This window comes from Dermochelys coriacea, chromosome 10 (genome assembly GCF_009764565.3).
Source record: "Dermochelys coriacea isolate rDerCor1 chromosome 10, rDerCor1.pri.v4, whole genome shotgun sequence".
Lineage (NCBI taxonomy): Eukaryota > Metazoa > Chordata > Testudines > Dermochelyidae > Dermochelys > Dermochelys coriacea.
This window is the reverse complement of record NC_050077.1, coordinates 85,452,418-85,479,224: the sequence shown is the minus strand read 5'-3', so window position 1 is coordinate 85,479,224 and position 26,807 is coordinate 85,452,418. Positions and strand designations below refer to the sequence as shown.

Sequence of the window (26,807 nt, the reverse complement as noted above, 5' to 3'; positions counted from 1 at the left end):
CAGACCCCACATCCACACCAGCCCCCTGTACACCCAGCCCCCCCATATCCACCAGCCCCACACATACAGCGACTGCGCACCCAGCCCCCCACACAGCCGCTGCACACACAGCCCCACATCCACACCAGCCCCACACACATTCCCCTGCACACCCAGCCCCCCGCGTGCCTTGCCATAGAGCGCCCCCCGCTCGGGTCCTCACCAGCTCGGACGCCTCCGGCCCCGCTGCCCGGGCGGGAATGTCCCCGGTGGGAGCCCCCCGCTCCGCTCGGCTCCGCGCCGCCTCCTGCCCGGCGGGGCGGGGTCTGCGCGGCCCCCAGCCCGACGGCGAGGGGCAGCCGGGCTCGCTGCAGACCCCGCCGGGGCTCGCCAGCCCCCCCACCTCGGCCGCTGGGGCCAGGCTGGGCCCCGCCCCGTGCTCAGGGGCTCGCCGGGCCGGGGGGAGGCGGGGGTCACCCGCAGGGCTCCGTCCCAAGCCCCTGCCCTGGGCAGCCCCAGAAAAGCTGGGGGAGAAGGCGGGAGGACACCCTGGAGCGCTGGCCCGGGAGCCCGGGGGACAGGAGCGGGCAGAGCCGGACTGGAGTGGGCCAGTGTCCCCTGGGGCGGATTCTCCACCCCGGTCCTGGGCCTGGGGGCTCTGTCCCAAACCTCCACTCAGGGCTGGGAGCGGGGATCCCAGGCAGGGCAGACTGGCTGGTCGGGGGGCCCTCTGTGTGCTAGCCGGTCAGGTTAACAAGGCAGCAGGGCGTTCGCCCACCCTTAGCTGTGTGCCCCACGTTCCTCTGTTTGTCCCTTGTCCGTGGCTTCGTCTGATGTAGGATTGGGGAGGCCATTTCGCAGAGCGCACGGCTGGCAGGACCTCACACACACCGTGCACAAGAGGTCACCTGGCAGGCGTGGATCGCACCGTTCCCAGAAGTACCGGATGTCCAGCGTTCTGGGGGTGCGTGAGCAGGTCCCTGACAGCGGGGAAGGGAACGGCAGGGCTAGCCGCAGCGCGGGCTCTAGCAAGCAGGAAGCATGGGCTTATCTGGGAGCCAGCAGCAAGTCAGAGCAGGAGGCCCCCAAACACTCCCGCTCCTGGGACCGCAGCAAGCTCCAGGCGCAGAAAGCAGGCATCTCGCGTCCGGGTGAGAGCCCAAAGATGGGTTATGGGACGTCACTCCATGGCAGATCCAGGAGCCCCATTCCTCTCACTGCAAGGAAAGGTTCTACCTCCAGAGACATCTGGGGATGCCTCTCAACTAGGCCATCCCATGGGCCGCAGCTGGCATTTGCAAGGAGAGGGTCATTCTCCCCCTGCCCTTTTACAGATTGCAGTCTGCATCACCAGTCCTCCTAGTCCCATGTGGGACCCCATGCCCACAACACTCGCCCTGTGCTGCACAGTCAGCTCCAGAAACTCATCAGCATTTCTAGCCCTTGTGGTTGCAAAGGAAAGTTAAAAAGCATGACCCACTTGTAAGCAATGGAGGGAGGTCTGCCTGAGTCTGCAGAGAGCCTGAAACCATCTCTCTAAGAGGAGAGCTGCCCCAGGCATCTCTACAGGTGGGAAGCCTGCGTGTGCCAGCAGATGGTGTGTGCAGAAAGCTCCAAACCAGGGGCCAGCATGAAATACGCTGACTGTAATGTCGAAGAACAGGGCTGGGTGACTGGCTGAGCAGGTCCCTCACTTCCATTCTGAGTTCAGTGAACCCTCTGGCACGTGAACATCTCTCTGATGCTGCTGCAGCTCCAGGGGCCTCACTCCAGAGCCTGGGTCCAGCTTGCCGCAAAGCCCCTTGGCCGTGTCACTCCTGGGCAGCATCTGGCACTGGGGAAGGTTAGGGCAGGGGTGCGTTTTGCATGGACACCCCAACGTTGCAAGGCTCTGGTCCAGTCAGATCTCCAATGGCAGGAAGTTCTACAGCTACTTCTCCACCAAGAGCCCCTGCCTCTGCCCTAGTGGTTCAGAAGGAGAGAGGCTGGACTTCAGCCAGGCTTTTGACACAGTCCCACAGGACATTGTGACAAGTAAGCTGGAGAAATGTGGGCTCAGAAGAACTACCATTAAGTGGAAACATCATTGGTTAAACAACCACAGACAAAGAGTGACTATTAATGGAATGACATCAGGTTGGAGGGAGGTCTCCAGTGGGTTCCACAGGGATCGGTTCTGGGCCTGGTGTTATTTAGGATCTTTATTAATGCCCTGGATGGAGGACTAGAGAGCACGCTGATGAAGTTTGCAGGTGACACAAAGTTGGGGAGAGGGTTGCCAACACTTTGGAGAACAGAGCTAAAATTCAGAGGGATCTGGAACAATTGGAGACCTGGGCTATTGACAACACAACGACATTCAACAAAGACCAATGTGAGGTGCTCCACTTCGGGAAGAAAAACCAAATGCACAATTCCAGAGTGGGGGAGAACTGTGCTTGCAACAGCACAGCTGAGAAGGATCTGGGAGTTGGGGTGAATCATAACCTCGACATGAGTCAGCAATGCGATGTTGTTGCAAAAAAGCCAATGCAATTTGAGGTTGCATTGACAGAGATACAGAGCATGCAAGTCACGGGAGGAGATAGTTCCGCTCTACTCAGCTGGAGAACTGTGTCCAACATCGGTCACCAATGTATTGAAAGGACGTGGAGAAACTGGACCCGGCTGTCAGTGACCCGGCTGTCCAGGGAGGCTGATCGCTGGCCCCACCCCTTGTGCCCAAGACCCTGCCCCTCCCCCCTTCTACCTTTCCCTCCCCTGCAGGAGCCAAAAGCACCCCCACTGCGGCCCCCCCTGGCCCCAGCACCTGGACGGCCCGGGGCGAGGCCCCAGCCCCAGTGCACCGCAGCCTCACTGCCCACAGCCCCTGTGTGGCACGGCCACAGCGCTCACAGCCTCGGTGCTGCGGGCGGTCGGGCAGCGCGGTCGTCGCACCCCCAGCCTCGGTGCTGCGGGCAGCTGGGCAGCGCGGATGCTGCACTCCCAGCCCTGGGTCTCCGGGCGGCCCTCAGTCCTGGTGCTCGGGCAGGCAGCACAGCCTAGCGCCAGGCAGCCCCGAGTCCCTGCAGGAGGAACACTGGCCTGGAGGCGGAGCCACGGCCGGCTATTTGGGGAGACACAGCCTCCTCTTGCCTACAATACCTGCCGCCCATGTTGGAAAGGATCCCGAGGTGAGCGACAAAGATGACAAAGGGAAGGAATGCAGCCATACGAGCAAAGGCTGAAGGAACTGGGTATATTCGGTCTGGAGAAGAGGAGATTAAGGGGAGACAGGATCGCAGTCTTCAGATACTTGAAAGGCTGCCATGAAAGAGATGAAGAAATTTGTTCTCTCTTTCCACAGAGGGCGGGACAAGAGGCAGTGGGTTCAAACTACAGCAGAGCAGGTTTAGATCCAACCACAGGAAAACCTCCCTCACTGTAAGAGCGGCCACGTCCTTGGCCTTTGCCTACCGAGTTCATGGGGGTTGGAGCAACATGCAGGCCAGGGAGCTCCCAGGGCTGTGGGGTGGGGTGGCTGTTGCATGCACCGCACCGGGGTGGGGAGTCACTGTGCAGTGTGCCCTGTGTGAAGGGTTGCCACTGGATGGCTTGTCTGGGGCTGCCTGCAGCTGAGCAGCCCACGAGTTCCCAGAGACACCGCCAGTTGTTGCGTGCAGCTGGCCATGGGAGAGGGGCCATGGAGGTGCAGCTCAGTGGGAGGTAGCTGGGGCCCAGTGCGGGCGGGGTCCCACATACACCAGCCTGTGCTGCCAAGTGTGGCAAGGAAGGTTGCTAACATGCAGGCTGGTGGGGAAGCCCTGAGCTATGGGGAGGGGGGCCAGCCCAGGACTCTGGGGTCCACAGATGCTCAGCACATAACGGGCTCAGGAAAATGCTGGTGCTTCCGGCTAAGGATGGGGAGGGGACTGGGCTGAAATACGCAGCCCCCGGGAGGTGGCAGGGAGGGCGCTGCTGGCTCTGGTCCCCCCCTTTGACATTTAAAGTTGGCAGGCACCCCAGGGGCCCTGTGCTAGTTCATGTTAATCCAGTTGTTTGTCAGAAAGCTGGGCCCCCATCCTCTGGGCAGCCCCCTCTGCAGGTGGGTTTGTTGCCAGCTAATTCATGTTCCAGCTCTGGTTCTCTGGCCCTGGGGCTGCCGAAAGCATGGCCCCTCACCTCTAGCAAATAGTTTTGCCTGCAGAGCCCATTGGAGGCAGCACTGTCTAGTGGTTAGAGACAGGCCTCATACCCAGGGATCCCACCATCCCCCTGACATTCCCTCTGCAACCCTGAGGGGAGCTCTGCCTCCCAGGGGCCTGTGACTCAGAGTTCATGTTCGCTCGGGGTCAGGCGAGGTGAAGGACTGGTACGGAGATTCCTGCAGCTGCTCTGGAATGGCTTCCCGTCCCAGCCCGACTCTGGCTTAGGGGGAGCGAGAGCTAGCCAGCCCAGCTGCCCTGACTCTTTGCTGGCAATGTGCAGAATCACTTGTTTCTATGTAGGGAAGGCTGAACCAGGTCCAATCATTTGGCTGAGTTGGCAAGATCTCAGCAGCCCAGATGTGCTGCAGGCCGCGTCCTGACTCCATGGGCCCAGTGCCCGGTGGGGGGATTGTGGTAATGGCGGCCGACAGCAGGCAGGGAGCGTCACTGGGGCTGGGGGATCAGGGTATATATGATCTAACGGGGCTGGGAGCCTCCTGCTGACATCCTGGCTCCGCAGACTTTGCAAAGGGTTCCCCCACTTGCTGCCAAAACAGCCCCTGTGTAGGCCGTCAGTCCTGCTCGGCACCACCATCAGAGAACCTAACTAGCCAGCGCAGTTCACAAGGCCCTTGTCCCACCTTGGCTGGTGGGGGGGGGCTGAGGTTCCCTGGGAGGGGCAATCCCCTGGGACAGGAGTGGGCGGGGGGCGTCTGTCCGTGTGATTTGCAAAGGGCAGGTGCTGGGTGTCATGTTCACGGCGATAATGCAAGGCCCTCGGTTCTGACAGAATGTTAAACAGCAGTAACTAAAGCTGGCCGTGCTGTGATCAGCAGGACTGGAGACCCACGCCCCGGCGCTGGCTGGGCAGCTCCCTGTGCCAGGCCTGGAGGGACTTCCCCAACCCTGCAGCATGGGAAGGAAGCAACTGTGCCAATATTTCAGAAGCGTAAATGGGACAAGTTGGATAATTATAGCCAGCCAGTGTGGCAGCGATCACAGAGCGTGGAACTGACCTGGGACACACTTGGGAAAGAATATGGGGAGGGCAGCACAACTAATGCCACTTGACATAGTTTTATAGACAACACGGCTTGTCAAACAAACCTGCAGTCGTATTCTGATGAGAGTATAAATTGGGTTAAAGGGGATTGTGCTGACACAAGATTGCTTAGGGTTCCTTCAGGTATTTGTCTTAGTACCACACAACATGCTGATTACAAAATTAGCCCAATACAAAATCTATACAGCCCATGTGTCCCGGGGTCCCCGGGCGATGCTCTGGAGCTGCTCCCTACAAAGCCGGTCAGGACTCTGGGGAAGTCTCCTCTCTGTGAGCAGCCTGTCTGCAGGACACACAGCTCACCCGGCTTCCACCTTCCTGGGTCTGACCTCGGAGCATTCAGCATCCTCTGCCCCTCCGTGCGCTTCCCACAGCGAGTCCGCCCAGGCGGGGTCCTGGGGAAGCCAGAGGGTCCTGCACTCCAACTCCACAGTCAGACGTGACTCTCAGCCAGCCAGTAAAACAGAGGTTTATTAGACGACAGGAACATGGTCTAACACAGAGCTTGTAGGTACAGAGAACAGGACCCCTCAGCTGGGTCCATTTTGGGGGGCAGTGAGCCAGGCAACCATGTCTGCACTTCACTCCACGTGCCCAGCCAGCCCCAACTGACTCACTCTCCACCCCTTCTCCTCTGGGCTTTGTCCCTTTCCCAGGCCAGGAGGGCACCTGATTCCTTTGTTCTCCAACCCTTTAGCTCTCACCTTGCAGGGGGGAAGGGCCCTGGCCATCAGTGGCCAGGAGACAGAGTGTCGGCCATTTATGTACATTGGCCCTTTGCTCTGCAACAATTACACCCCCTTATCCCACCACCTAGAGACTTAAGAAATGCCTAGGGGAAACTGAGGCGCCCCTACAGTATTCAGAGGAAACATTAAGAACAGTCCCGCTTCGTCACACCATGTTAAATGGAGTCAGAACTGGCTGACTGACCGTTCTCAAGAAGTAATTGTAAATGGGGACTCACCATCCAGTTGGGTTGTGGCTAGCGGGGCTCTGCAGGGGCTGGTCTTAGTCCAGTGCTATTCACTAGGTTTCTCGATGACCTGGAAGGAACCATAAAACCACTGCTGGTAAAGTATGCAGATGACAGGCTATGGGCTGGAAAGGGGCAGGGACTCTGCAGGGGGTCTCTGGCCTGGGCTGGCCAGGTCAGACTGGCTGAGCACAATGCTCCCATCTGATGGGATCTCGCTGCAGGGGCTGGCACAGGAGTGGTTCACACACTAGCCCCATCTGTTGCTGCAGAAAGCTGCACAGCCCCCAGCCAGAGAGGAGGCGGCAGGCACGTGTCCTTCCAGTGGCACTTAGCTGGGTGAGGCTGAGTGGGGGAGAAGGTTTCCCAGCAGCCCTGGGGAGGGGGGAGCAGCTGCAAGGAGCGCGCCTGGCTTGGGTTTTGTCCTTATACACTGTCCAGAGAGAGCCCGGCTGAGTGGGCAGAGCCCATGGTGGCGCACGCCCCCGGAACCCTGCCCTCTTGCCCCCAGCGCTGCCTATTTAGCCTCAGTCCTTCCCCCTCTGCCAAGCGGGTGAGGGGGGAGTTCAGCTCTGGGCCCCTCGGCACTGGCTGTGGGCCGGGGGAGTCTTAGGCAGCCTGCTCCCAAGTTCCTCCCTTTACACTTGTCCTACCCCTGCCAGTCCCCACGCTGCCCGCAGCCTGCCTGGGAACAGAAGGGGAGCCTAGTCCTGGGCTCCTAATGTAACCCCCCACACTGTACACAGACCCACTGTGCCCAGCCTCCTTAACCACCAGGGTGACAACTGGAACACGACACGCAGATGCGGTCGCCCCATCTCAGAAAAGATCTATTGGAACTGGAAAAGGTTCAGAAAAGGGCAACAAAAATGATTCGGTGTGTGTGGAACGGCTGCCGTGTGAGGAGAGAGTAATAAGACTGGGACTTTTCAGGTTGGAAAAGAGACGACTATGGGGGGGGGGAATCTGATTGTCTATAAAACTATGACTGGGGTGGAGAAAATAAACAAGGATATGTTATTTATTCCTTCTCATAACACAAGAACTAGGGGTCACTCCATGAAATTAACAGGCAGCAGGTTTAAAACAAACAAAAGGAAGTATTTTTTCACACAATGCACAGTGAACCTGTGGAACTCCTTGCCAGAGGATGTTGTGAAGGCCAAGACTATAACAGGGTTCAAAAAGAACTAGATCTGTTCCTGGAGGACAGGTCGATTCATGGCTATTAGCCATGATGGGCAGGGATGGTGTCCCTCACCTCTTGCCAGGAGCTGGGAATGGGCGACAGGGGATGGATCACTGGAGGACTCCCTGTTTTGTTCATTCCCTCTGGGGCACCTGGCCCTGGCCACAGTCGGCAGACAGGACACTGGGCTGGAGGGCCCTTTGGCCTGACCCAGTCGGGCCGTTGTGAGCTTCTTATGGTAACCATGTGGGGAAAGCAGACAAAGCGAGGACTAGCTGCCACTCAGTCCTCAGCCACCATGGAAACCTGCTCAGCGCTCTCCAAAGGTGAGCCAGGGCTCAGAGTCATCACTCTGCTAGACACTGACAATCACTGACTGAACAGACCTGGATTTACGGCTTCTTACAATGATCTGTAGCCCACTGACCCTCCCTTTTTTGTCTTCAGACTGCAGAGGTGTTAACAGGCCACTGTTTGCTAAATACTTCTGCAAACCCATCTCTTCCCACCGGTGAGGCCTGGAGAAGCACTGGGTGGCTCCATAGCTCTTGCCTCCCCACCAGAAGTTGGTCCAATAGCAGATATTACCTCACCCACCTTGTCTCTCCTGCCATAAAGACAGGTGGCTGCTGGCTCTGCTGGATCACAGGGGCTGGGCTGCAGCCCTGGGGCAGGACTGGAGAGATCCAGCACAAACATGACCCTGCCTGGCCGGCCCCCTCCCCTCCAGCGGACTGCCGCTCAGCAGGCCTGGGGCAGGGTCTCTCAAGGCACAGAGCCATCCCCTCCATGCCGGGGCTCAGTGCTGGGAGGGCCAGAGATCCCTGCACCACTTCTGGGACCTTAGAGTCACAGCTGCTTCCCCCATCCCTGGGATTCCCAGATCCAGAGGCCAGGAGTTCAGGGCCTGGGACCCTCCTGACCCAATTCCTGCCCGCGAGTGCCAGTGCTGATGAGGGGACACAGCGCTGCGGGCGCACAGTTCACAGGGCTGCTCTGCCCCACCCCTATCCCACTGCACCCTGAGGAGATGGGCAGCTTGGGTGGCCATGAGACCTGGTAACTATGGCTACATGGGGGACGGTGCCACAAGGCTATGGAACTGGTATCTCCCCAGTGTGCCAGCCCCCCACGCGGTCCCACACATCTGCAAGGGGAGGCCACACGGCCTCCCTGCCTCTGGGCTCCTGCCCTAGCTCTGCCCAGGTGAGCAGAGACACCAAGGTTGAGACCGCTCCAACTGGCCTGTGGCAGGGCTCCCCCAGCCCCACTGCTCTGCCAGGCCATCCCAGGGGATCTCCTGGGCTCTCGCAGGTGGGTTGCTGGCTGCAGCACTGGGATGGCTCCTGGCAGTGGGTGTCTCTGAAACCAGCGGGGCTGGGCACCGTGGGGAGGCCATACCTGAGCTCCCTGAAACCAGGCTGGGCGGTGTCGGGAGTGCTCCCCGCTCGTCCCCCCTTTCCCCACCCTGCTGGCCCAGGTGACCCATGGGGAGAAGGCCCCGAGTCCCCCTGCAGTCAGCCAGGGCAGCACGGGGCAATGGGCAGCTCACTGTGCCAGGCTGTGGGGCAGCCAGCCCGGGGCGTGACTACCTGGGGCAGGGGCTGGGGAGGTGCAGTAGGGCCCCATTGTGGGCACTGATCCTCCTGGTGCCGTGCTGGGTACAGAGAACAGACCACAGAGCACCAGGTGCCCCTCAGTTATGGATGGCAGCGGAGTCAGCCTGGCAGGCAGTGGGAAGCCAACTCCTGCCACAAAAATGGTCCAGTCTGTGCCAACACAGCCTGGCCATGGTGAGCTCCCAAGGGTCTTCGGCTCCTCCTGGCAAGAGGGGCATGGCCTGGGCCAGTCCCGCCTTGGACATGGGGCTGCAGCTCTTCTCACGTGATGCTCTCGTCTCCTTGGCATGAGAACCCAGCAGATTCCTTACCCACGGCACAAACTAGCCTGCTCCTGGCCTGAGGGACCTTTGAGTTTCCTCAGGAAAGGGAGCAAAGTCAGGCTCAGAGCAGTCTTAGAGCCACCGCCTCCTAACCACACCTCCCCTGCCCCGCAGCCTGTGCCCTGTGCTCCTCCCACATTGTGCCCTCACCAGGGGTCTCCACCAAGGGGCTGGGATGGATAGTGAGGGGCTGAGATGCTTGTCAGGCACTGATAGGATCTGGCTGAGGGTCCAGCATGCAAAGGGGATACCCAGCTCTGTGTACGAAGGGGCTGGCAACCCTGCCACAGCATATGTTCTTGGGCCACCTTGCTCGCTGCCTGGGGACACTTCCCCTCAACTCCCGGGGTTTCAGGGGGATCGCTCAGTCTGTGATGCTGGGGATCCCGGATCCAAGCCCAGCTTTGGGCAGCTCACACCCCTCAGCCCCAGAGCCAAGCCCAGCTTTGGGCAGCTCACCCCCCTCGGCCCCAGAGCCAAGCCCAGCTTTGGGCCGCTCACGCCCCTCGGCCCCAGAGCCGAGCCCAGCTTTGGGCCACTCACGCCCCTCGGCCCCAGAGCCGAGCCCAGCTTTGGGTCGCTCACGCCCTTCGGCCCCAGAGCTGAGTCCGGCTTTGGGCAGCTCACTCCCCTCGGCCCCAGAGCTGAGCCCTGCTCTGGGCACCTCACATCCCTCAGCCCCAGAGACCCCAGATCCGAGCCCAGCCTCGGGCATGTCACTCACCACGACTCCAGATCTGAGCCCTGCTTTAGGCACTTCATGCCCCTTGCCCCTGCCGACCCCAGATCAGAGCCCTGCACTGGGCCCTCATCCCTGTGGCTGGTGGCTGCTGTGAAGAAACCGTCAGTGCTGGGCACTTGACACCCCATGGCTGTAAATGAGACGAGTGCCAAACTGCGCCGGTCAGCGCTAAGGACATGTCTGGGGGACGTTTGCTCTGGGGTGACTGGCTGGGTCACAGGTGCTGCCCCTGGGCAAACAGCAGGAGCAGCCAGGGACAGGGCACAGGGTGTGGCAACCCCGCCTGAGAGCCCCAGGCTACAGGCCTGCGGAAAGTGCAGCAAATTAATGTTACCAGGCAACGAGCTAGGCCAAGGGAGCCGGGTCCCTGTCTGACACCCCATGAGCCGTTCTCCTCAGACTAGCTCTGACCCCAGGATTACGACCTGTGGCCTTCAGCTCCGCTCACCCAGCCGTGGAGTGATCGTCCCTGCACGTGCACGCTCGGTAACCTGCTCACATGCACACCCGTTCACCAACACGCACCCACAGACACAGGTGTAGGAGTGCACTGCTATTCATGAGTCCCATTGCAACGCTGTGCGTGCCACGAGCCCACGCAATCCCCAGCTGCTGCACAGACTTAGCCCAGCATCAGCGATTGCCGACTCCACCGCAAGGAGCCAGTGCCTGGGGACCCCTTGTCTCTCGGGCCGTCAAAGGGCAGAGGGGCACAGTTCACGCCGGAGCTGCACCGAGTCCTGGGATTCCATCTCCTGGCTCTGGCAGCTGCCTGAGGAGCTCTGGGGCGCACGAACAGGGCTGGGGCTGACTCTCCCTGCAGCCAGGGCTGGGGGCAACGAGGAGCCCCGAGGGTGCAGCAGGGGGTGAAGCGGGGGGAGCAGGCCCCCCTTTGCACAGTTCCCCGGCCAGCCTGGGACCAGCGGGGGAGCAGCGCCCCCTGGTGTGGAGTAGAGGGCTCAACAACCTGGCACTGACTCCTGGTCAACACTTCCAGGCTCTGCAGCGTGACTCCGGGGCACCTAGGTACCAGTAGCCAGATCTCCAGAGGAGCTGGCCCTCTGGGCATCAGGTCTCAGAGTGAGGTGCCCAACTTCATGTGTGGGCATTCGGCCCTTCCCCGGCAGGACTCTGGGGAGTCCAGGTGCAATTGGATCAAAGCTGCAGACCAATGAGGAAAGCCAGGCCAGGCCAGTGGGGCTGCTCCCTCGCTTGGGGCACATGGATCCATCACGACAGCTCCCCTCGGGTTCTGAGCTGTACCGGTCCTAGGCCTGGTGCCTGGACTGGCTGCACCCTGCTCCCCTGTGCGTGCCTGGAAAGGCAGCACCAGCATGTCTGCGGGAGGGCATGAGTAGCCAGAGCTCCAGAGGGAATGGGCTAGAACTGCCCCATGCCGGGGACCTGGCCAGCCCTGGCCTGTGGACTCCATAGTGCCGTTCCCCAGAGCCCTAACCCCAGGGAGGGGCAACAGCAGGATCCCCCGCCCCAGTCACAAAGGGGGTTTGGGGGAGGGGCAATGGGAGCTGGGGGTACCTGGAGCATGGGGGAACCAGGTTGCCTCCCACGGCTCCCTCCCCTCCCAGGGAGCTCTGGGCAGGCAGGGGCCCAGCAGGGATCAGGGAGGCACACAGGCCAGCTGGTTCTGCCTGAATCTGGCACTAAAGCATCCCTACAGCCAAGCAGCCCCCTCTCAGAGTGTGGGTACCAGGCATCGATCCAGACCTGAGTCCCAGGAAATGCCCCTCCTGCACCCTCTTCCCATGCTGCCAGGAGGGTGCCAGGCCCCAGCTGTTTTTCTGCAAAATGCGGAGGCTCAGCTGGACTCCAATGCATGCACTCAGCTCCAGCAGCCTGGGACCCAGGGGACCAGCACCCAGAGCCTCCAGCACAGTTACAGCCATGGCAATCAGCCTCTGCCCGCGGTGCTCCGGCCTCCGTCCTGCCTCTGCACAATGGCCTGCATGGGTGAGGCAGGGCAGGGGAGGGTGGGACCAGAGCACCCATGGCCCCACGGGGCTCAGGTCCCAGAGTGAGCTGGAGCCTAGCAGGGGCACCACGCCGAGAGCTCCCACAGAAACCAGCCCCTGCCCCAGAGGGTAAGGCTCTTCTAACTCGCTGGCCTCACGTTTTGCTACCGGGGAGAGCTGGAACTGTAGGTCAGAGACCAGATTGTCCGAGAGCTGGATCTAGGCAGCAGTTAGAGTAAAGTGAACATGCACGATGTATTCTGTAGCTTTGGGGCCTTCTGCGCGAGGCCGTGCAGTGCTCGCCTGGCTGGTAAACCGCTGCTGGAGGAGCATCTCCTACCCTAGCCTAGACGCTGGTAGCCCAGCAGCTCCCGCTGGCCAGCCCTCCCTCGGGCAAAGCAAGCCATGGGAGCCTGTTCCTCCCGCCAGCCGCATGCAGCAAGCACAGCCAGGGTGTGGGCTTTTGGAGATTGGCTGCATGTTGACCAGCATGAGCTGCAGGACTGAGTCCCTGCCCCACCACAGGGCAGGCGGGTCTGCGGGGCAGGCTGGAGGGCTATCAGCAAAGCCCCGTGTGGGGCCTGCAGGGCAGGGGGAAGAGCGGTCAGCAAAGCCCAGCGTGAGGCTGGCAGGCCTGTGGGGCAGAAGGGGGTCTGCAGGGCAGGCCCCAGGGCTGTCAGTAAAGCCCAGCGCCAGCTCTGGCTCAGGCCCAGGCCCTGGAATTCACAGGCAGCTGCAAGCCAAGGCAGAGCCAGACCAGCAGTCAGCAATTCCTTTCCTCAGTAAGGCCACCACTAAAATTAGAGCCGCTGCCGGGCAGAGCAAAGAGGAGCCTGCAGGGCTGAGACAGGCACCCAGGCCTCTGGCCTAGCAGTGAAGGAAGCTCTCCCCCTCCCTCAGAGGGGGCACCAGCCAGGGGATATTGAGCATTCAAGCTCTTTCATTCACCTTATTTTCTGCCCTCCCCAACACAGATGCCTCAGCAGAACAAGCTGGGGACAAGAAGGCAGCTGGTGCACCCCAAAGCTACAGCCCTCCTGGAGCACCCTCCAGCCACAGCTGTGGCACAACAGGGGCACCTGCCTCAATTTCCCTCCTTCAGGGTCCCCAGGAGCTCTATACAGGCTCTCTTGCCTCACTAACACCCTCCGCAGGGCTAGTTTATTACAAAACCCATGTGCAAAATAGCCTGTAATAAGAGTCTCCAACATGGGCCGTTTCTCACACCCTGATATCTAGTCCCTCGAGGCCTCCCACTCCTGCATCTTCACCAGTCCCTGGGCTCTTCATCTCCTGTCCTACTGCCAGGCCAGCCACCTCACCCTTCCAGCCAGAGTGCAGCCCTGCTCTTCCCAGCAGGACGCCCTAGCCCCTCTGCTGCGATCCCTCACTCCCTTGGCCCTGCCACTGCTCCTAGCCTCCAGATCCCTGGCTTAGGGACAGCAGCCAGCAACCCCTCCCACTGCTCTCCCGCCTTCCCTCAGGAACCAACTGCAGCTCCCTGCAGTCCCTAGCAGCTCTCACCTGCTGCTCACCCATCCCCAGACAGCCCTGCTCACCTCACTCCCAACTGCTTTCAGAGCCCAGATGCCCCTTTTCGAGTCCAACTGGGAGTCATGGGTGGAGGAAGCCCCCAGGCCACACGGGGCTCAGTGCTTGGGGCAGATTTCTGGGAGTGGGAGACAGGTGCATGGGGCTCTCAGCAAACAGGCTGGAGTTTGGCTCGGCCCGAAGGGCCAATGATTGTTTTAAAGGCCATGATCCCCTTGCCCCCTAAAGAGAGACTCATGTTGGAGGGACGGGACTGCCAGCTCTTCCTAGCCCTGGGACTCGCACACTTTGGTCCCCAAAGACACCACACTCCCAGGCAGGGCCAGTGCAAGGATATTTTGCGCCCTAGGTGAAACTTCCATCTTGCGCCCCTCCCCTATATCTCAAAATCTACTACATTTTATTCTACCTTTGGAATATCTATTTATTGTTATTAATAAAATGCATAAAATTAGAATGGCGGATACTCCATCATACAACTGACAATATCAACACGACAAATTTCAACAACCTACACACGCATATTCGCACATGATAAAAAGATACACTCAGACACTGAACAGCCACACACCATTGACCCAGAGTGTTAGCGAAATGATGCAGCAGCAAGTGCCAGAGTCTGAGATCTGAAACAACGCAACAAATATAATTAGCCTCAGTCGACAGCCTGCGAACCCGAGTGAACTTGGCTCAGCACACAGCCTGTCAGAATGGGTGACAGCCGCGCGACGAGGAGAACGACGTCCTGGCCACTTTGTACCGTCGTGAAGCAGTAGGCGTGTGCCCGCCACGCAGAGCTGGCGTGGGCTATAGCTGTAACCTACGAGAGAACAAGTTAAAATGCAAGTTCAATGATGTTTCTCTTTTCTTTATTCATTCGTTTTCCAGCAATAGAGTAAAAAAAAATTGGGGGGCAATTTTTGGCGCCCCCAAATCTTGGCACCCTAAGCGGCTGCCTAGCTGGCCTAGTGGTTACACTGACCCTGCTCCCAGGAACATTCTGCCCTCCTCCCGCCTTTAACTGTGGTCTGGGTTTGTGCCCGCTGGCTCTGGAGAGCTGTCAGAGCCAGAACCGATGCCGGCCCAGCCCCCCATGCGGGCAGGTTGGAACCTTGGGCTCCAGGACTCTGGGAAGCTGTTGCAGCCGCGTGAGTGAAGCGAGGCTGCTGAGAAAGAGCCATTCCTGGGGTGGGCCTCACCCCAGCCATTAGCTGAGGTCTGGGGGGCCTAGCAGGAGCCATGTGCAGGGTGCAGAACATGTGGCTGGCACCATGTTACATCTGGGAGCCCCCAGGGTCTGTGACAGGGAACGGCGAAGTCAAGGCCCCTCAGTCATGCCCGCAGAACACGCTGCACAGAGACCAGGTGAGCCAGATCACCGCACCGACACACGGCTGGGAAGGGTCCAGGCTTAACTCAGCCCTTCAGCAGGCCGGGGTCCTGGCAAGCAGCCTTGTTGCTCACCAGACCACGCTCCCTTTGGAGGGCTGAGCTCATGTTCCCTCCATAGGGCACTGCCACCCAATGGACGAAAGAGGAAGCTCCAGGTCCACCGCTCTCCTGGTGCCTGGCAGTCTGAAGGGTACTCGGATGCCAGCTCCCGGCAGAGCAAGGACAGCACCAGCCACTGGCTCTGTTCTTAGCTCAACAGGGATCCAGGCAGCAGACAGTGCTGGGGAGGCACCGACCCCAAGGATTTTCCAGAGCAACCCCAGCCGTGCCGCCACGTGGAACCACTCGACCCTGGGCAGGTCACCGGGGACTATCAGATAAGCCAGCGAGCAGCTCCCCTTAGAGCTGCTAATCTGGAGGGGAGCCAAGGGAATGGCAGGAGGGCGATTTCGGTTCACCCTCGAACAGGACCCCGGCAGGCTGCGGCCTTCAGCTTTCATTCCTTTCTTATTGCTTGAGAAAGCAAAGGCCGGACGCACCCCCTGCTAGAGCCTGGCTCAGTGCGGGCAGGTGTGTGCAAGCTCCCTCTGCACAGCTCTAGCCCTGCAGCCCCCGAGACTCCAGCCCCAGGCACACCCCACTCCTGGCTGATGCCCAGTTCTGCAGCCCTCATGCAGTGCGAGGATTTAAATTCAAGGGACAGTTTCAATATTAGTAGCAGAGACGATATTTCCTTTTCCCCTGGGGTTGCTTCCCCCTCACCCTGCCCAGCTGCCTGACATGGGTGCTGAGACTAGCCACCTTGACACCCACTTACCCACCACGGCGTGAGAGCAGCTTCTGGGAAGGGAGAAGATGCCCCCCGGACTCCTCCTGCCTGCCCTTGCCACTCTGCCCCTGCCCGTTCCCTGGCAGCGAGCAGCACCAAAAGCCACAACCCAACAAGTGAGGGCCTGAGTCTGTCCCTGCAGGGGCCTCCCCCCGCCCCCAAGTCCCTGGGTGGGGAGTATGTAGCCAAGCCAGTAGCCACTGCTGGAAGCACCTCGCTGCCTGCCCTTTGTCCCCTGCTTTGATGCTGTTTATTGATGGCTGCCTGTGTCCTTGGGATGTTCTGTCTGGCAGCAGCTGCTCCCAGGACACACTGACTCTGCACCAGCTCCTCCTGCAGCCAGCTCTGAGGCACGGGAGTCCCATTTTGTAGGGGCAGCTCCCCCGACTGCCCTGCCCAACCCCGGGGCTGAGGAGCTCTGGGCAGGGCCACTGGGGTAACTTCTGGGGAAGCAGGATGGCGTGGTCCAGCCTAGCGGGGGATGGGCTGCCTCCTGGAGACTGGTCCTTAGCTGCCAGCCCCCCAAACCAGACTGTGTCTGCACCCATTCGGCCCAAGAGCCCTTTTCCTCTCAATGTGCAGAGCCCCCCTTCAGGCACCCCTGTGCCTGGACATGCCAGCCGGAGCCCAGACGGGCTCCCTGAACCCCCCACAGCACTGCCGGCACAGGGCCCCAAGCACGTAGCTGTAGGAAAGAAAGCAGCAGCACTTGGTGGGAAAGGGCTCCTGGGGGAGGAGACCCCGCTGGGGAAATGGGGGACTTGCTCCCTGAAGATTAGTGACAAAAGGACAGGTCGTGCACCTGGGATACTGAGCCCAGCTGCAGACACCTCAGTCCTGGGCCTCCGGACCCAGTTGGGGAGAGTCCCTCTCTTTAGGGCTCTGGGCCATGCCCTCAGCTCTGGGCCCCTCCATCCTAGAGATGCTGCAGCCTGGAGAGCGGTCAGGTGAGCTGGCGTGGCCCGAGGTTTGGGGCCCTGTTCCATCAGATGTGTGAGGCCCTCAGCAGGGGTGGGGGCACAGAGGCAAGGGCAGGGGGCTGATAGGTAGGATGCCCATTGCCCCTACCCAGGGCTCCTTGCCAGGAAGAGAACCAGAGACAGGAGATGGAAAGAGCTGAGCTGGGCCAGTCTGGGTCACCATCAGTGGGGCAGGAGCATGGCCCCGGGGAGAGATACAGGCAGGCTGGCCTGGAGAAGAGACGGGGCGGGGCTCAGAAGCAGCCGTGGAAGTGTAATGGCGAGGGGGCAGATGCCCACCCCGTGGTACTGGGGAAGGGTGATGAACAGACTGAAATCACCGGCAGAGACGGGGTCATGGTCCCTGTCTCACGGAGATGGGTCTGGGTCTAACTTGGGGAGGGGGGCTCAGGGTCTACGTCTCCCAGCGAGGCTGAGCCACTCAGCCTCCTGATCTGGGGGAAGTCTCGGGTCTCCTGGCAGCGGAAAGGTAGGTGGGTGGGGGCTCGGGGTCCGGGTCTCCTGTCGGGGGGGCAGAGGGGGTATCGGGTCTCCCGGCGGGGGGGGCAGAGGGGTATCGGGTCTCCCGGCGGGGGGGGCCGGGGGGGCTCGGGGTCCGGGTCTCCCGGCGGGGGGGGGCAGAGGGGGCTCGGGGCTCCCGGCGGGGGGGCAGAGGGGGCTCGGGGTCCGGGTCTCCTGTCGGGAGGGCAGAGGGGGCTCGGGGCTCCCGGGGGCGCAGCCAGGCCGAAGGGACGCGAGGACCAAGGGGCCGGCCGGGAACAAAGGCAGCACGTGGCGCACGGAGCAGTCGCGCCGGGGTCCCGGGGCCCGCGGGGGCCGCGCTCCGCCCCGGGGAGGCGCCGGGCCGCGCTGCCCAATGCGCGGAAGCGCCGGGCCGGGCGGGGCCCGCTCACGTGTCCCGGCCGCTCAGAGTCCGCGGCCGGCGCTGCCCGGCTCCGTGTCCCGCGATGGCGCGATACCTCGGCGCAGCCCCGGCGCTTTGCCGCGCCGCCGCCCCCGGCCTGAGCCGCCGCCCCGCCGCCCTGGCCCCGGCCCCGGCGCTGGGCGCGCACCAGCCGCGGCGCCACTGTGAGTCCGGGGCCCGGCCCGGGGGCAGGAGGGGGCCCGGCGCGGCGCGGCCCGGGGGCAGGAGGGGGCCCGGCCCGGGGGACTCGAAGGGCGGAGGCAGCTGCCAGGCGGGTGGGGAAAGCCGGGCCCCGCGCGAGCGACTCCGCGCCCCCCGGGTCCTCGGACGCGGCCGGTGACCTTGGGCCGCTGGGCCTTGTGCTCTGCAGGGCGCCCGGCCCGTCTGCCCCGCGGAGCGGCCTCGGTCCCGGGGGCTGCCCGCTGCGCCCCGTCCGGCCTTGTTCCGCGGGGGGAGCTGGGTCTCCGCAGCCCTGCCCTGCCCTGGGAGCGGCCCCGTGCTCCGAGCCCCCCGCCCGGCCTTCGGAGGGGTGCTGAGCCCTGCCCCCAGGCTGGCCCGGGTGGTGGGTCGGGGGCTCCTCGGCCTGGCGTGCGGGTCTGCCCAGGGTCTGCGGGGAGGCGGGCCGGGGTGGGGCCCCGCCCGGGTCCGGCCGGCCCCAGGGCCCCTCTGGCCACGCCGCGCGTCCTGGCCGGGGCAGCCCGAGCGCGGCGCCCACGGAGCGTAGCCCTGGGGCGCGGGGGTCCCCTCGGCCGTGGAGAGGAGGCGGCAGCGGGTGGGATTCCTGCGGCGTAGCGGGTCTCCGGGGCGCGCCGCTGGGACCGGCTCCGTCACCGGGAGAGGGCAGGGCGGGGCTCTCGCCCTGGGGTACCCGCCGCCGCTTTCCGAGAGCGGCTGCAGCTAGCGTGGGAGCTCGGTGGGTCAGGCTGGTGCTGGTGCAGACCTGGGGGGGGCCGGGCCTGCCCTCGGGCCTGAGTCTTGCGGTGCAGCTGGGGAAGGGGAGGCCTCACTCCAGAGCCAAATGGGTCTAATCCGTCCTGGGAGGTCCCCGGGAGCAGTGGTCTAGGCTGCAGCGCCGGGTGCCTGGGTCCTAGCCGTGTGAGGGGACGCCCATAAGCTGCCTTCAGAGCAGGAGACTGTTTTCCGGCCCCTCCCGCTCAGCCCCGGCCTGGGTTCTTGGAGTCCTGCTGGCTGCCTTGCTCTGCTGTGACTCAGGGCACCGTGCCTGGCGCTCGGGGCTGCTGTCAGGCCTGCAAACCTAGGTTACTGCTGGCACCCAGCCGGCAGCTCCCTGGGAAGTGTTTGCTTTTGTGAAGCCTGTTCTGGGCTGTTCAGCTTGTGGCCTGTGTGAAAGAACCTGCTTCTCTAAGGTCGGTCAAGGGCGTTGGACCCTTCAGCCTGGCCTAGAGCTCTGCATTTCAAGGCGCAGGAGGGAGAAGAAAGGGGCTTCCGAAGGCCCCTTGTCTGGGCGGCTCCTGCTGTGAATGCTGTGTTTGTCCCCCTCCCTCCCCTCCAGTCACCCCTCTGGGCTGTGAAATGGAACAGGCCCCTTTGTGTGAGGCTGGCGGTGGGCCCGGAGCTGCCTGGGAAAGTGCTCACCATACTAATGCCCTTTTAGAGCTGCAAAGACCGGCCCTGGATCTCTCTCCCTGCGGCCGTGTGGGTGCCCGGGCCTGAGTGCATTTCCCGGCTCTGCCCAGCCACACTGTATGCTGGAGGCTGGGGATCAGCTGGCTTCTGCTGCAGCTCATCTGCTGGGAGTGGAAGGGCTGGTTTCTCGTCCCTGATTCATGTGAGGAGGCAGGCCAGCGCCGCTCTAGAGCGGAGAGCAGGGAGCTGGCAGCAGGCCCTGGCCTGGAGTCAGGATTAGAGTCAAGCGTGCGTTTAATTCACTTTCCCTTTAGACAGGATCAGCTGCCGCCCTGGATCCAGGCGAGAATGAGCTGCACTTAGAGGGCGTTCGTGTGTCCCTAGGTCATCGCTGAGGCCTACGGAGCAGCGCTTTGCCCTTGGCCTTTGGTGCCAGCTGGTGGTGGGGAGCAGGCATGATTCTCCCTGCGAGGGTGTGCCCCATGTTGGCCCCAGGCAGAGTTTGGGCTAGCTGGGCTCCAGGGGCCTCTGTCCCTGGGTGACACATGCTGCTGGAGGAGCCTGGCAATGGCTTGTTGGGATGCCGGGTTCCCTTGGGGCAATTAGAGCTGGATCTGGCCCCTGATCATGGGGCTTCTCAGTTCAAGGAGCTCTGGCTGCAAGCCAGCGTGTTTGAATTGGGGCAGGGAATTGCTGAGATAAACCTGGACAGGGCTCCCTCGGCTGGAGGCTGGTGCTGTCCACCTCCCACATGGCCACCTGCTCAGTCTCCACTGCTGCAGGCTGGGGGCGGCTTGGGCTGGGCAGATGGTTAGGGTCAGTGGCAGCCTCTGCTCCCGGTGGCAGGTGCTCTGACAGCCATGATGTCTCTGCCTAGATGCTGACAAACGGATCAAGGTGGCCAAGCCGGTGGTGGAGATGGATGGGGACGAGATGACGCGGATCATCTGGGAGTTCATCAAGGAGAAGGTAGTGTTTGGGGGCTGCAGATGGTCTGCGGGGTGGGAGAGCCCTCCTGCTCCTGTGGGGCGAAGGACCCAAGCTCTGGGGAGGGGGATGAGACTCGTTTGCCCCCGATGCTGGGTCCTCTGCAGGCATGGTGACTGGCCAGGTTTCACACAGGCCAGCTGCTCAAGTCCATGCTCAGGTCCATCCCTGCTGCCTGTGGGCGAGCTGTCCGCTCCCCTCGCTGCTTCAGCAGCACAAACGTGGCCAGAACACGGGCTTTGTCTAAACGGCTGGGCCGGTGGGAGCGCTGGGGTTTCTGAAGCTCCGTGGAGAGGATGCAGTCTTGCCCCATGGATCCCGGCTTCCCTCGGTCCTGCTGCTGTCCCCAGCCAGGAAGCAGGTGTCTGAGAACCACCCCCGCATGGGCTTTGCAGCTTCCTGCGAGTGAGAGAGCCCGGAAGTGGCCCCAGTCGTGGGGCTGGTTCCAACTGTGCCGCAAGGCTGCGGGAGGGGAGTGGCAGCACCAAGGCGAAGTCAGTGCTTCCTATGCTCAGCCCCAGCGCATCTGTACCTGGGTGGATGTGGCTCCAGGAGCAACGTTCCCAGCCCCTGGGGCAGCTTGGACACAGCCAGCTCTGCTGTCCCACTCCCTGTGTGCCAGTGTGGTGTGGGCGCAGTGCCCCATGGCGGCCCCGTGGCACAGTGCCCCTCACTCTGAGCATGCCCTTTCCCCACCTTGCCCTCCAGCTGATCCTGCCCAACGTCGATGTGCAGCTGAAGTACTTTGACCTGGGCCTGCCGAACCGGGACCAGACAGACGACCAGGTCACCATTGACTCCGCGCTGGCTACCCAGAAGTACAGCGTGGCCGTGAAGTGTGCCACCATCACACCCGATGAAGCCAGAGTGGAAGGTGCAGAGGGCGGGCTGCCAGGGAGGGGGGTGAGGTTACTCCTGAGACAGGTGCTGCAGTGGCAGGGGACCCTGGGCAGCGAGCCCAGACCTCACTGAGCACTGGAGGAGATGGAGTAGGGCTTGGACTCCATGTGAGCTGGGCTTGGGGGACTGGGCTGGGCTGCTCTCTGTGGGGCACTTATGCCCCTTCCCCTTGTCTGCATTCCCTGCTCCTGGCAGTCCCTTGGGTGTGTGAATCTTGCTGTACTCGCTCCTGGGGCCTGTGCAGGGGGCAGGGGCAGCGCCAGCCTCTGGGTTCTGGTGCCGCCCCGCACCCCTAGTTGGGGCAGGCATAGGCATCTCCGCTCTGCCTCCTGGCTGGGTCCCAGCACTGACCTCGGCGCAGACAGATGCTGTGTTCTAGCAGCCCCTGGGCATCACGACACCTTCTCCCCGTGCTGCCCGGCTCCTTGGCACTCAGTGACGCGGGGAGGTCAGGGCTCGCTGGCTGGAGCCGGCCCTCCGAGCAGCAGGGGCTCAGGCGTGAAGGGCTGAGCTGTGACCCTGGGCCGCTAGACCCCCCCGGTGTGAGGTGTGGCTCCTGGCTGGCACTGCCAGGGTGCCTGGTGCGGAGGATGCTGTGGAGGGGGTCGTGTGTGTGAGGGGCTGGGCCCACGGCAAGTCTTTCCCCCCTTGTTTGTAGAGTTCAAGCTGAAGAAGATGTGGAAGAGTCCCAACGGCACAATCCGAAACATCTTGGGCGGGACTGTCTTCAGGGAGCCCATCGTCTGCAAGAACATTCCCCGCCTGGTCCCGGGCTGGACCAAGCCCATCACCATCGGCAGACACGCCCACGGCGACCAGGTGAGCCTGCCACTGGGGGGCCCTGTGTGGGCTGGGGCGGCTGGACGTGTGCCCATGGCTCAGCAGGGGGCTGGCGTGGGCCCTATGGGGGTGCTGAAGTGGGGGCTGTTGGCAGTGAGTGCAGGGGTGGGCTCGGGGTGGGTGGTTCCCATGGCTGCTGAGCGTAACTCTTGGCCTGTTTTCAGTACAAGGCCACAGACTTCGTTGTGGACAGGTCCGGGACGTTCAAGATGGTGTTCACCCCGAAGGATGGCAGTGCCGGGAAGGAGTGGGAGGTTTACAACTTCCCTGGCGGGGGTGTTGGCATGGGCATGTACAACACGGACGAGGTGAGAGGCGGGAGGGCACAGCCGGGGTGTTCTCCAGTCCTGGCGCTGCAGGGCTGGGGGGCGGGAGCAGCTGATGCTGGCAGCCCCTCTCGGCATGGGGATGAGGGTTCCCCGTGGGGCTGTGCCCTTCCTGGCTAGCAGGATCTCAGCCCGACTCCCCTTATGGCCTAGCACAGCCCTCCATGTGCTGCTTGGGGAGCCAGTCTGCGGCTGCAATGATGGGTCCCCGGCCCAGCTGCCTCCGGGGCAGAGGCTGTAGGCCGAGTGTGGGAGCCAAGCCCTGGCTGGGGGATGTGCTCCTTCTCTCCCTTGGGCGTTGGCAGTTGGACGAGGCCTGAGCCCATCTGGGGCTGCCTGGAACTGGCCAAAAGCAGCTGCCAAGAGACTCGGCTGCCCCCTCCCTGCCCCGCGGCGTCTGCAGCTGGCGCTGAGGGAGTCACCAGCCGGCCCTCACTCCCTTGCAGTCTATCTCGGGCTTCGCACACAGCTGCTTCCAGTACGCCATCCAGAAGAAGTTGCCCCTCTACATGAGCACCAAGAACACCATCCTCAAGGCCTACGATGGGCGCTTCAAAGACATCTTCCAGGAGATCTTCGACAAGTATGGCCCGACCTGTTCTGAGCCCTCCCTGGGGGGCTCCTGGCGCTGCCCCGCTCCCTACAGCGTCCCTGCTGGGGGGCTCCTGGCGCTGCCCCGCTCCCTACAGCGTCCCTGCTGGGGGGCTCCTGGCGCTGCCCCGCTCCCTACAGCGCCCCTGCTGAGGAGGGCAGGACCAGCGTACTGTATGGTAGCAGCCCTGCAGGAGTGGCTCTATGCAGGTGGGTCCAGGCTGGAGGCCTGGCCCTGGTGCTATTATGTCCAAGGCCCATGAAGCTGATTATAGCCTGTGTCTGGAAGCAGCTGCCCCTGGGGAGATGCAGAGGGGTTTACTGGGTACCCAGCACTTCCCATCCTGCCTGAGCTGTGGAGGCTCTCTGGGTGCAGGGCAGGGCTCCTGGTGACCCCACTTTCGGCTCCCCAGGCACTACAAGACAGAGTTTGACAAGCTGAAGATCTGGTATGAGCACCGGCTCATCGATGACATGGTGGCCCAGGTGCTGAAATCCTCTGGCGGCTTTGTCTGGGCCTGTAAGAACTACGACGGTGATGTCCAGTCGGACATCCTGGCCCAAGGTAACGCTGGGTGGGGGGGCTATCACAGGGCTCAGCCCCGGGGGTTGTGGGGGCTGAGGACCTCCTGCTCAGCCTGGCTGGGGAGGGCAGCCTTGTGCCCGGGGCATCTCCATGCAGGATCTGCCATACTGCCTTCCCCTGCAGGCCAGGGGCTCCTGGGCTGCTGCTCACTGGACTCTGCTTTGTGCTCTAGGGTTCGGTTCCCTGGGCCTGATGACCTCCGTCTTGGTGTGCCCGGATGGAAAGACCATAGAAGCTGAGGCAGCCCATGGCACCGTCACCCGCCACTACCGGGAGCACCAGAAGGTGGGTGGGTGCAGCTGGGCCCTTCCCTGCCCATGCCCAGTCCAGGGGAGGGGCTTGGCAGTGATTAGAGAGTCCATGTTCACACTCTGGGCAAGGGAGGGGCTGGGGACTGGCTAGTGTCCCCCTCTGGGGCAGTTACCCTGCCCTGAGTCTGCCAGGTGTGGGGTGGGATCCAGGGTGTCTCCCGGCAGCTCTGGGTGGGGAGGAGTGTGCACTGCATCCTGCGGGCTGCCCAGATCCTTGGGGTGCAGAGCTGGGTCAGTGTCTCGCCATCACTAGATGTTCTGATGCTCTGCCCTCCTTCAGGGACGACCCACCAGCACTAACCCCATTGCCAGCATCTTTGCCTGGACGCGTGGCCTGGAGCACAGAGGCAAGCTGGACAGTAACCCAGATCTCATGAAGTAAGCATTGCACCGGAGCAGCAGCCAGCACCAGCCCAGGGCCAGTGCTGCAATTCAGTCTCCTGGAGCTCGGAGCTTTCTCTCAGCTGGTGGGGGGGTTGACCCCTCTTTGGGGCTAATGTCGCCTGTGACTGTACCAGGCCATGGGTCGCTTTTGTGGAAGGGGCCTGGCTGGCCACCGTGTCAGGGTAACGCGGCTCCCTGGCCAGCCCCGAGACCAGAACCAGGCTTCCAGCAACAGCCTTATCAGTGGGCTGTGGGGAGGGAAGTGGGGTGCAGGCTCCTTCCACAGACCTTGCTGTCTCCCCCCAGGTTTGCTCAGACTCTGGAGAAGGTCTGCGTGGAGACGGTGGAGAGTGGAGCTATGACAAAGGACCTTGCAGGCTGCATCCACGGGCTCAGCAAGTGAGTGACTCACGGGGGGAGCAGGGGTCTGAGCACTCTGGTGCCTGGCTCCCTGCGGGGGGCTCTGCAGAGCTGCCCCTGCTGCCTGGCTCAGACAGAGCCGTGCCCCTTTGCGCTGTCATCTTCCCACCCGTTCCTCAGGCACCCGTTAGCCATCCAGCACCCTGTAGAGGCCAGTGCTGCCAGGGGGTGGGTGATACCTTTGTTCCACCTGGCTCTGCAGCATCTGTACCCTGAGCAGTCGGGCTTGTGAGGGTGCTCTTGTACTGAGAATTGGGACAGGATGGAGTCCCCGTGCCTGGTGTCTCTGGGAGGAGCTGGAGGCTTGACTGTCACACAGCAGATACAGTGGGGTCCCTGCTCATGCTGCCATGCAGGGCAGGTGGCTGCAGGGGTCTGTCCCCACTCCCCCCGTCAGCCAGGCCAGACTCCCCCAGTCCTGCTGCTAGACTCCACAGGGACCTGCTGCAGCTGGCTCAGGGGCTGCACTTGCTCCCAGCATTGCTGCAAGGCAGGTCCGGCTGCCTGTGCATGACAGAGAAGCCAATGAAGGGGCAGCGGGAGAGGCTGCCAGCACAGTCCCCCTTGACCCTCCACCCTTGTCTTTCAGCGTGAAGCTGAACGAGCACTACGTGAACACCACGGACTTCCTGGACGCAATCAAGAACAACTTGGACAAAACCCTGGGCAAGCAGTAGAGGCCAGGGGCTGCTCAGGGGTGGGGTGGGGGGGTGTCTGTCTGTCCGTCCGTCCGTCCGTCCGCAGCAGCACCAGGGCCAGGCAGTTTACCTCATTAACAGGCGAGGAGCGAATGCTGCTCTGAGCTCATGGACTGGGCCCAGGAACATGCGGATTTGTTTTTATAACGTTTTTTAAAGTATTTCTAGGAGCTTGAGTACCAGGGGCTTGTGGCCAGGCCTGGCCAGTGCTTAATTTATGTAACCTCTGACCTCCTGGTGCCAAGTGTAGCTAATAAACCTCTTCACTCTCCTGCTGTCCAGAAAGGGTTAACAGGTCACTGGCCAGCTGCAGCTGCTCCACCCCCCCCTACGGTTGCTTTGCTGCCCCCTGGTGGCAAACTGCCCTCAGTCCACCCCTACCCTGTGCTGCATGCACCTCCCCGAAGAGCCCTGCTGCAGCCCCGCCCCCAGCCAAAGCTGCTATTTGGACAGGTGCAGGGCCAGGCCAGCAGCCCGGGCGGGACCTGCCCCCCCCGGAAGTCCCACAACTAGAGGCTGCTGCGTGGAACGACTGGGAAACAGCCCTCCCAGTGAGGGAGCTTCAGTGCACCCGAGAACTTTGCATGCGCAAGCACAGTGCAGTGTGCGCACAACGCAGGCCAGGACAGCAGGAGCTGCACGCTGCTGCTGGTCACTCAGGGACAGGCATGGGCCAGTCACCCAGTCCTCTCTGGCCTCGGCAATCTCCATCTCTGCCCCCGGGCCCGGCCTGCCTGCAAGGGCCCTGACGCTGACTTAGAAGAGGCTGTGTAGAGAATACGGCAGGGAGCGAGCGCCTGCTTCACCTTCCCTCTTCCTGGGCTCAGTCATGCTTCAGCATGATTGCTGCAGATGCTGTCTGGTAAGGGGGGACAAAGGCGGCTTGCAGTGGGAGAGGAGCAGTAACTGGCGGCAGGTTTGCACCCCTGGCCCTGCAAGGGATGTGGGCCAGCAATGGCACCTAGGGCTCAATTGCCACCTAGTTTTTGGGCAGCTTTATTTGAGAGTCCCTCAGCATTGCTGTGGCAGGGGAAAAGTGACCTCAAAGCTGGAGCTGCCAGTGACTGAGCTCCCCCAGTAGGAACTGGCCTGGGCATTCCTTAGCAGCCCAGATAACATGGAGCTGGGCTGGGCTAGCACCTGCCCCTCCACACTTCCCCAGGGAGGGGGCGTTGGCACTGAAAGGGAATGGAGTGAGCTGCATGCTCACCTCCCTGCTGAGGGCTGATCTTTCTGTGCTTGCACAGAGCCAGGGCCACGCTGTCCTGAGCTGGCTGTAGATGGGAAAGTGGCAAAGCCTCTTCCCCTCTGTAAAGCCCTGGAGCCCTTAAAGGAGAAGCTTCCCTGCCCATGGCCAGCTAGAATAGGGCATGCCTTGCTTGGGCTGTAAGTCCAGCCTTCAGCTGCTGCCCCAAGTGCATGCAGGAGGGCAGCATGGAGACACTGTCTCTGGGTATGCCACCCCTCCGCTTC

The 26,807-nt window shown here is 62.2% G+C and overlaps 2 protein-coding genes across 3 annotated transcripts in view; one reads left to right on the top strand and one right to left on the bottom strand.

Moving 5' to 3' along the window:
• SEMA4B (semaphorin 4B) overlaps positions 1-372 on the bottom strand; it is a 30,225-nt gene extending 29,853 nt beyond the window's left edge. The window contains exon 1 of the mRNA XM_038420594.2: positions 203-372. The gene's annotated coding sequence lies outside the window, so the exon portion shown is untranslated. The remainder of the gene's footprint in view (positions 1-202) is intronic.
• Positions 373-17,674: 17,302 nt separating this feature from the next.
• Positions 17,675-25,605, top strand: IDH2 (isocitrate dehydrogenase (NADP(+)) 2). Of its 2 annotated transcripts, none has more exons than XM_038419005.2 (11): positions 17,675-17,868; positions 20,169-20,260; positions 20,987-21,152; positions 21,837-21,997; positions 22,183-22,326; positions 22,791-22,927; positions 23,349-23,500; positions 23,694-23,806; positions 24,113-24,210; positions 24,523-24,615; positions 25,226-25,605. In XM_038419005.2, the coding sequence occupies exons 1-11, from the start codon at positions 17,748-17,750 to the stop codon at positions 25,311-25,313; spliced, it is 1,365 nt and encodes a 454-aa protein (XP_038274933.1). In that variant the 5' UTR covers positions 17,675-17,747; the 3' UTR covers positions 25,314-25,605. The 2 variants fall into 2 exon arrangements, with proteins under 2 accessions (XP_038274933.1, XP_043349916.1); XM_043493981.1 differs by lacking the exon at positions 17,675-17,868 and adding an exon at positions 19,669-19,764.
• The last annotated feature ends 1,202 nt before the right edge of the window (positions 25,606-26,807 follow it).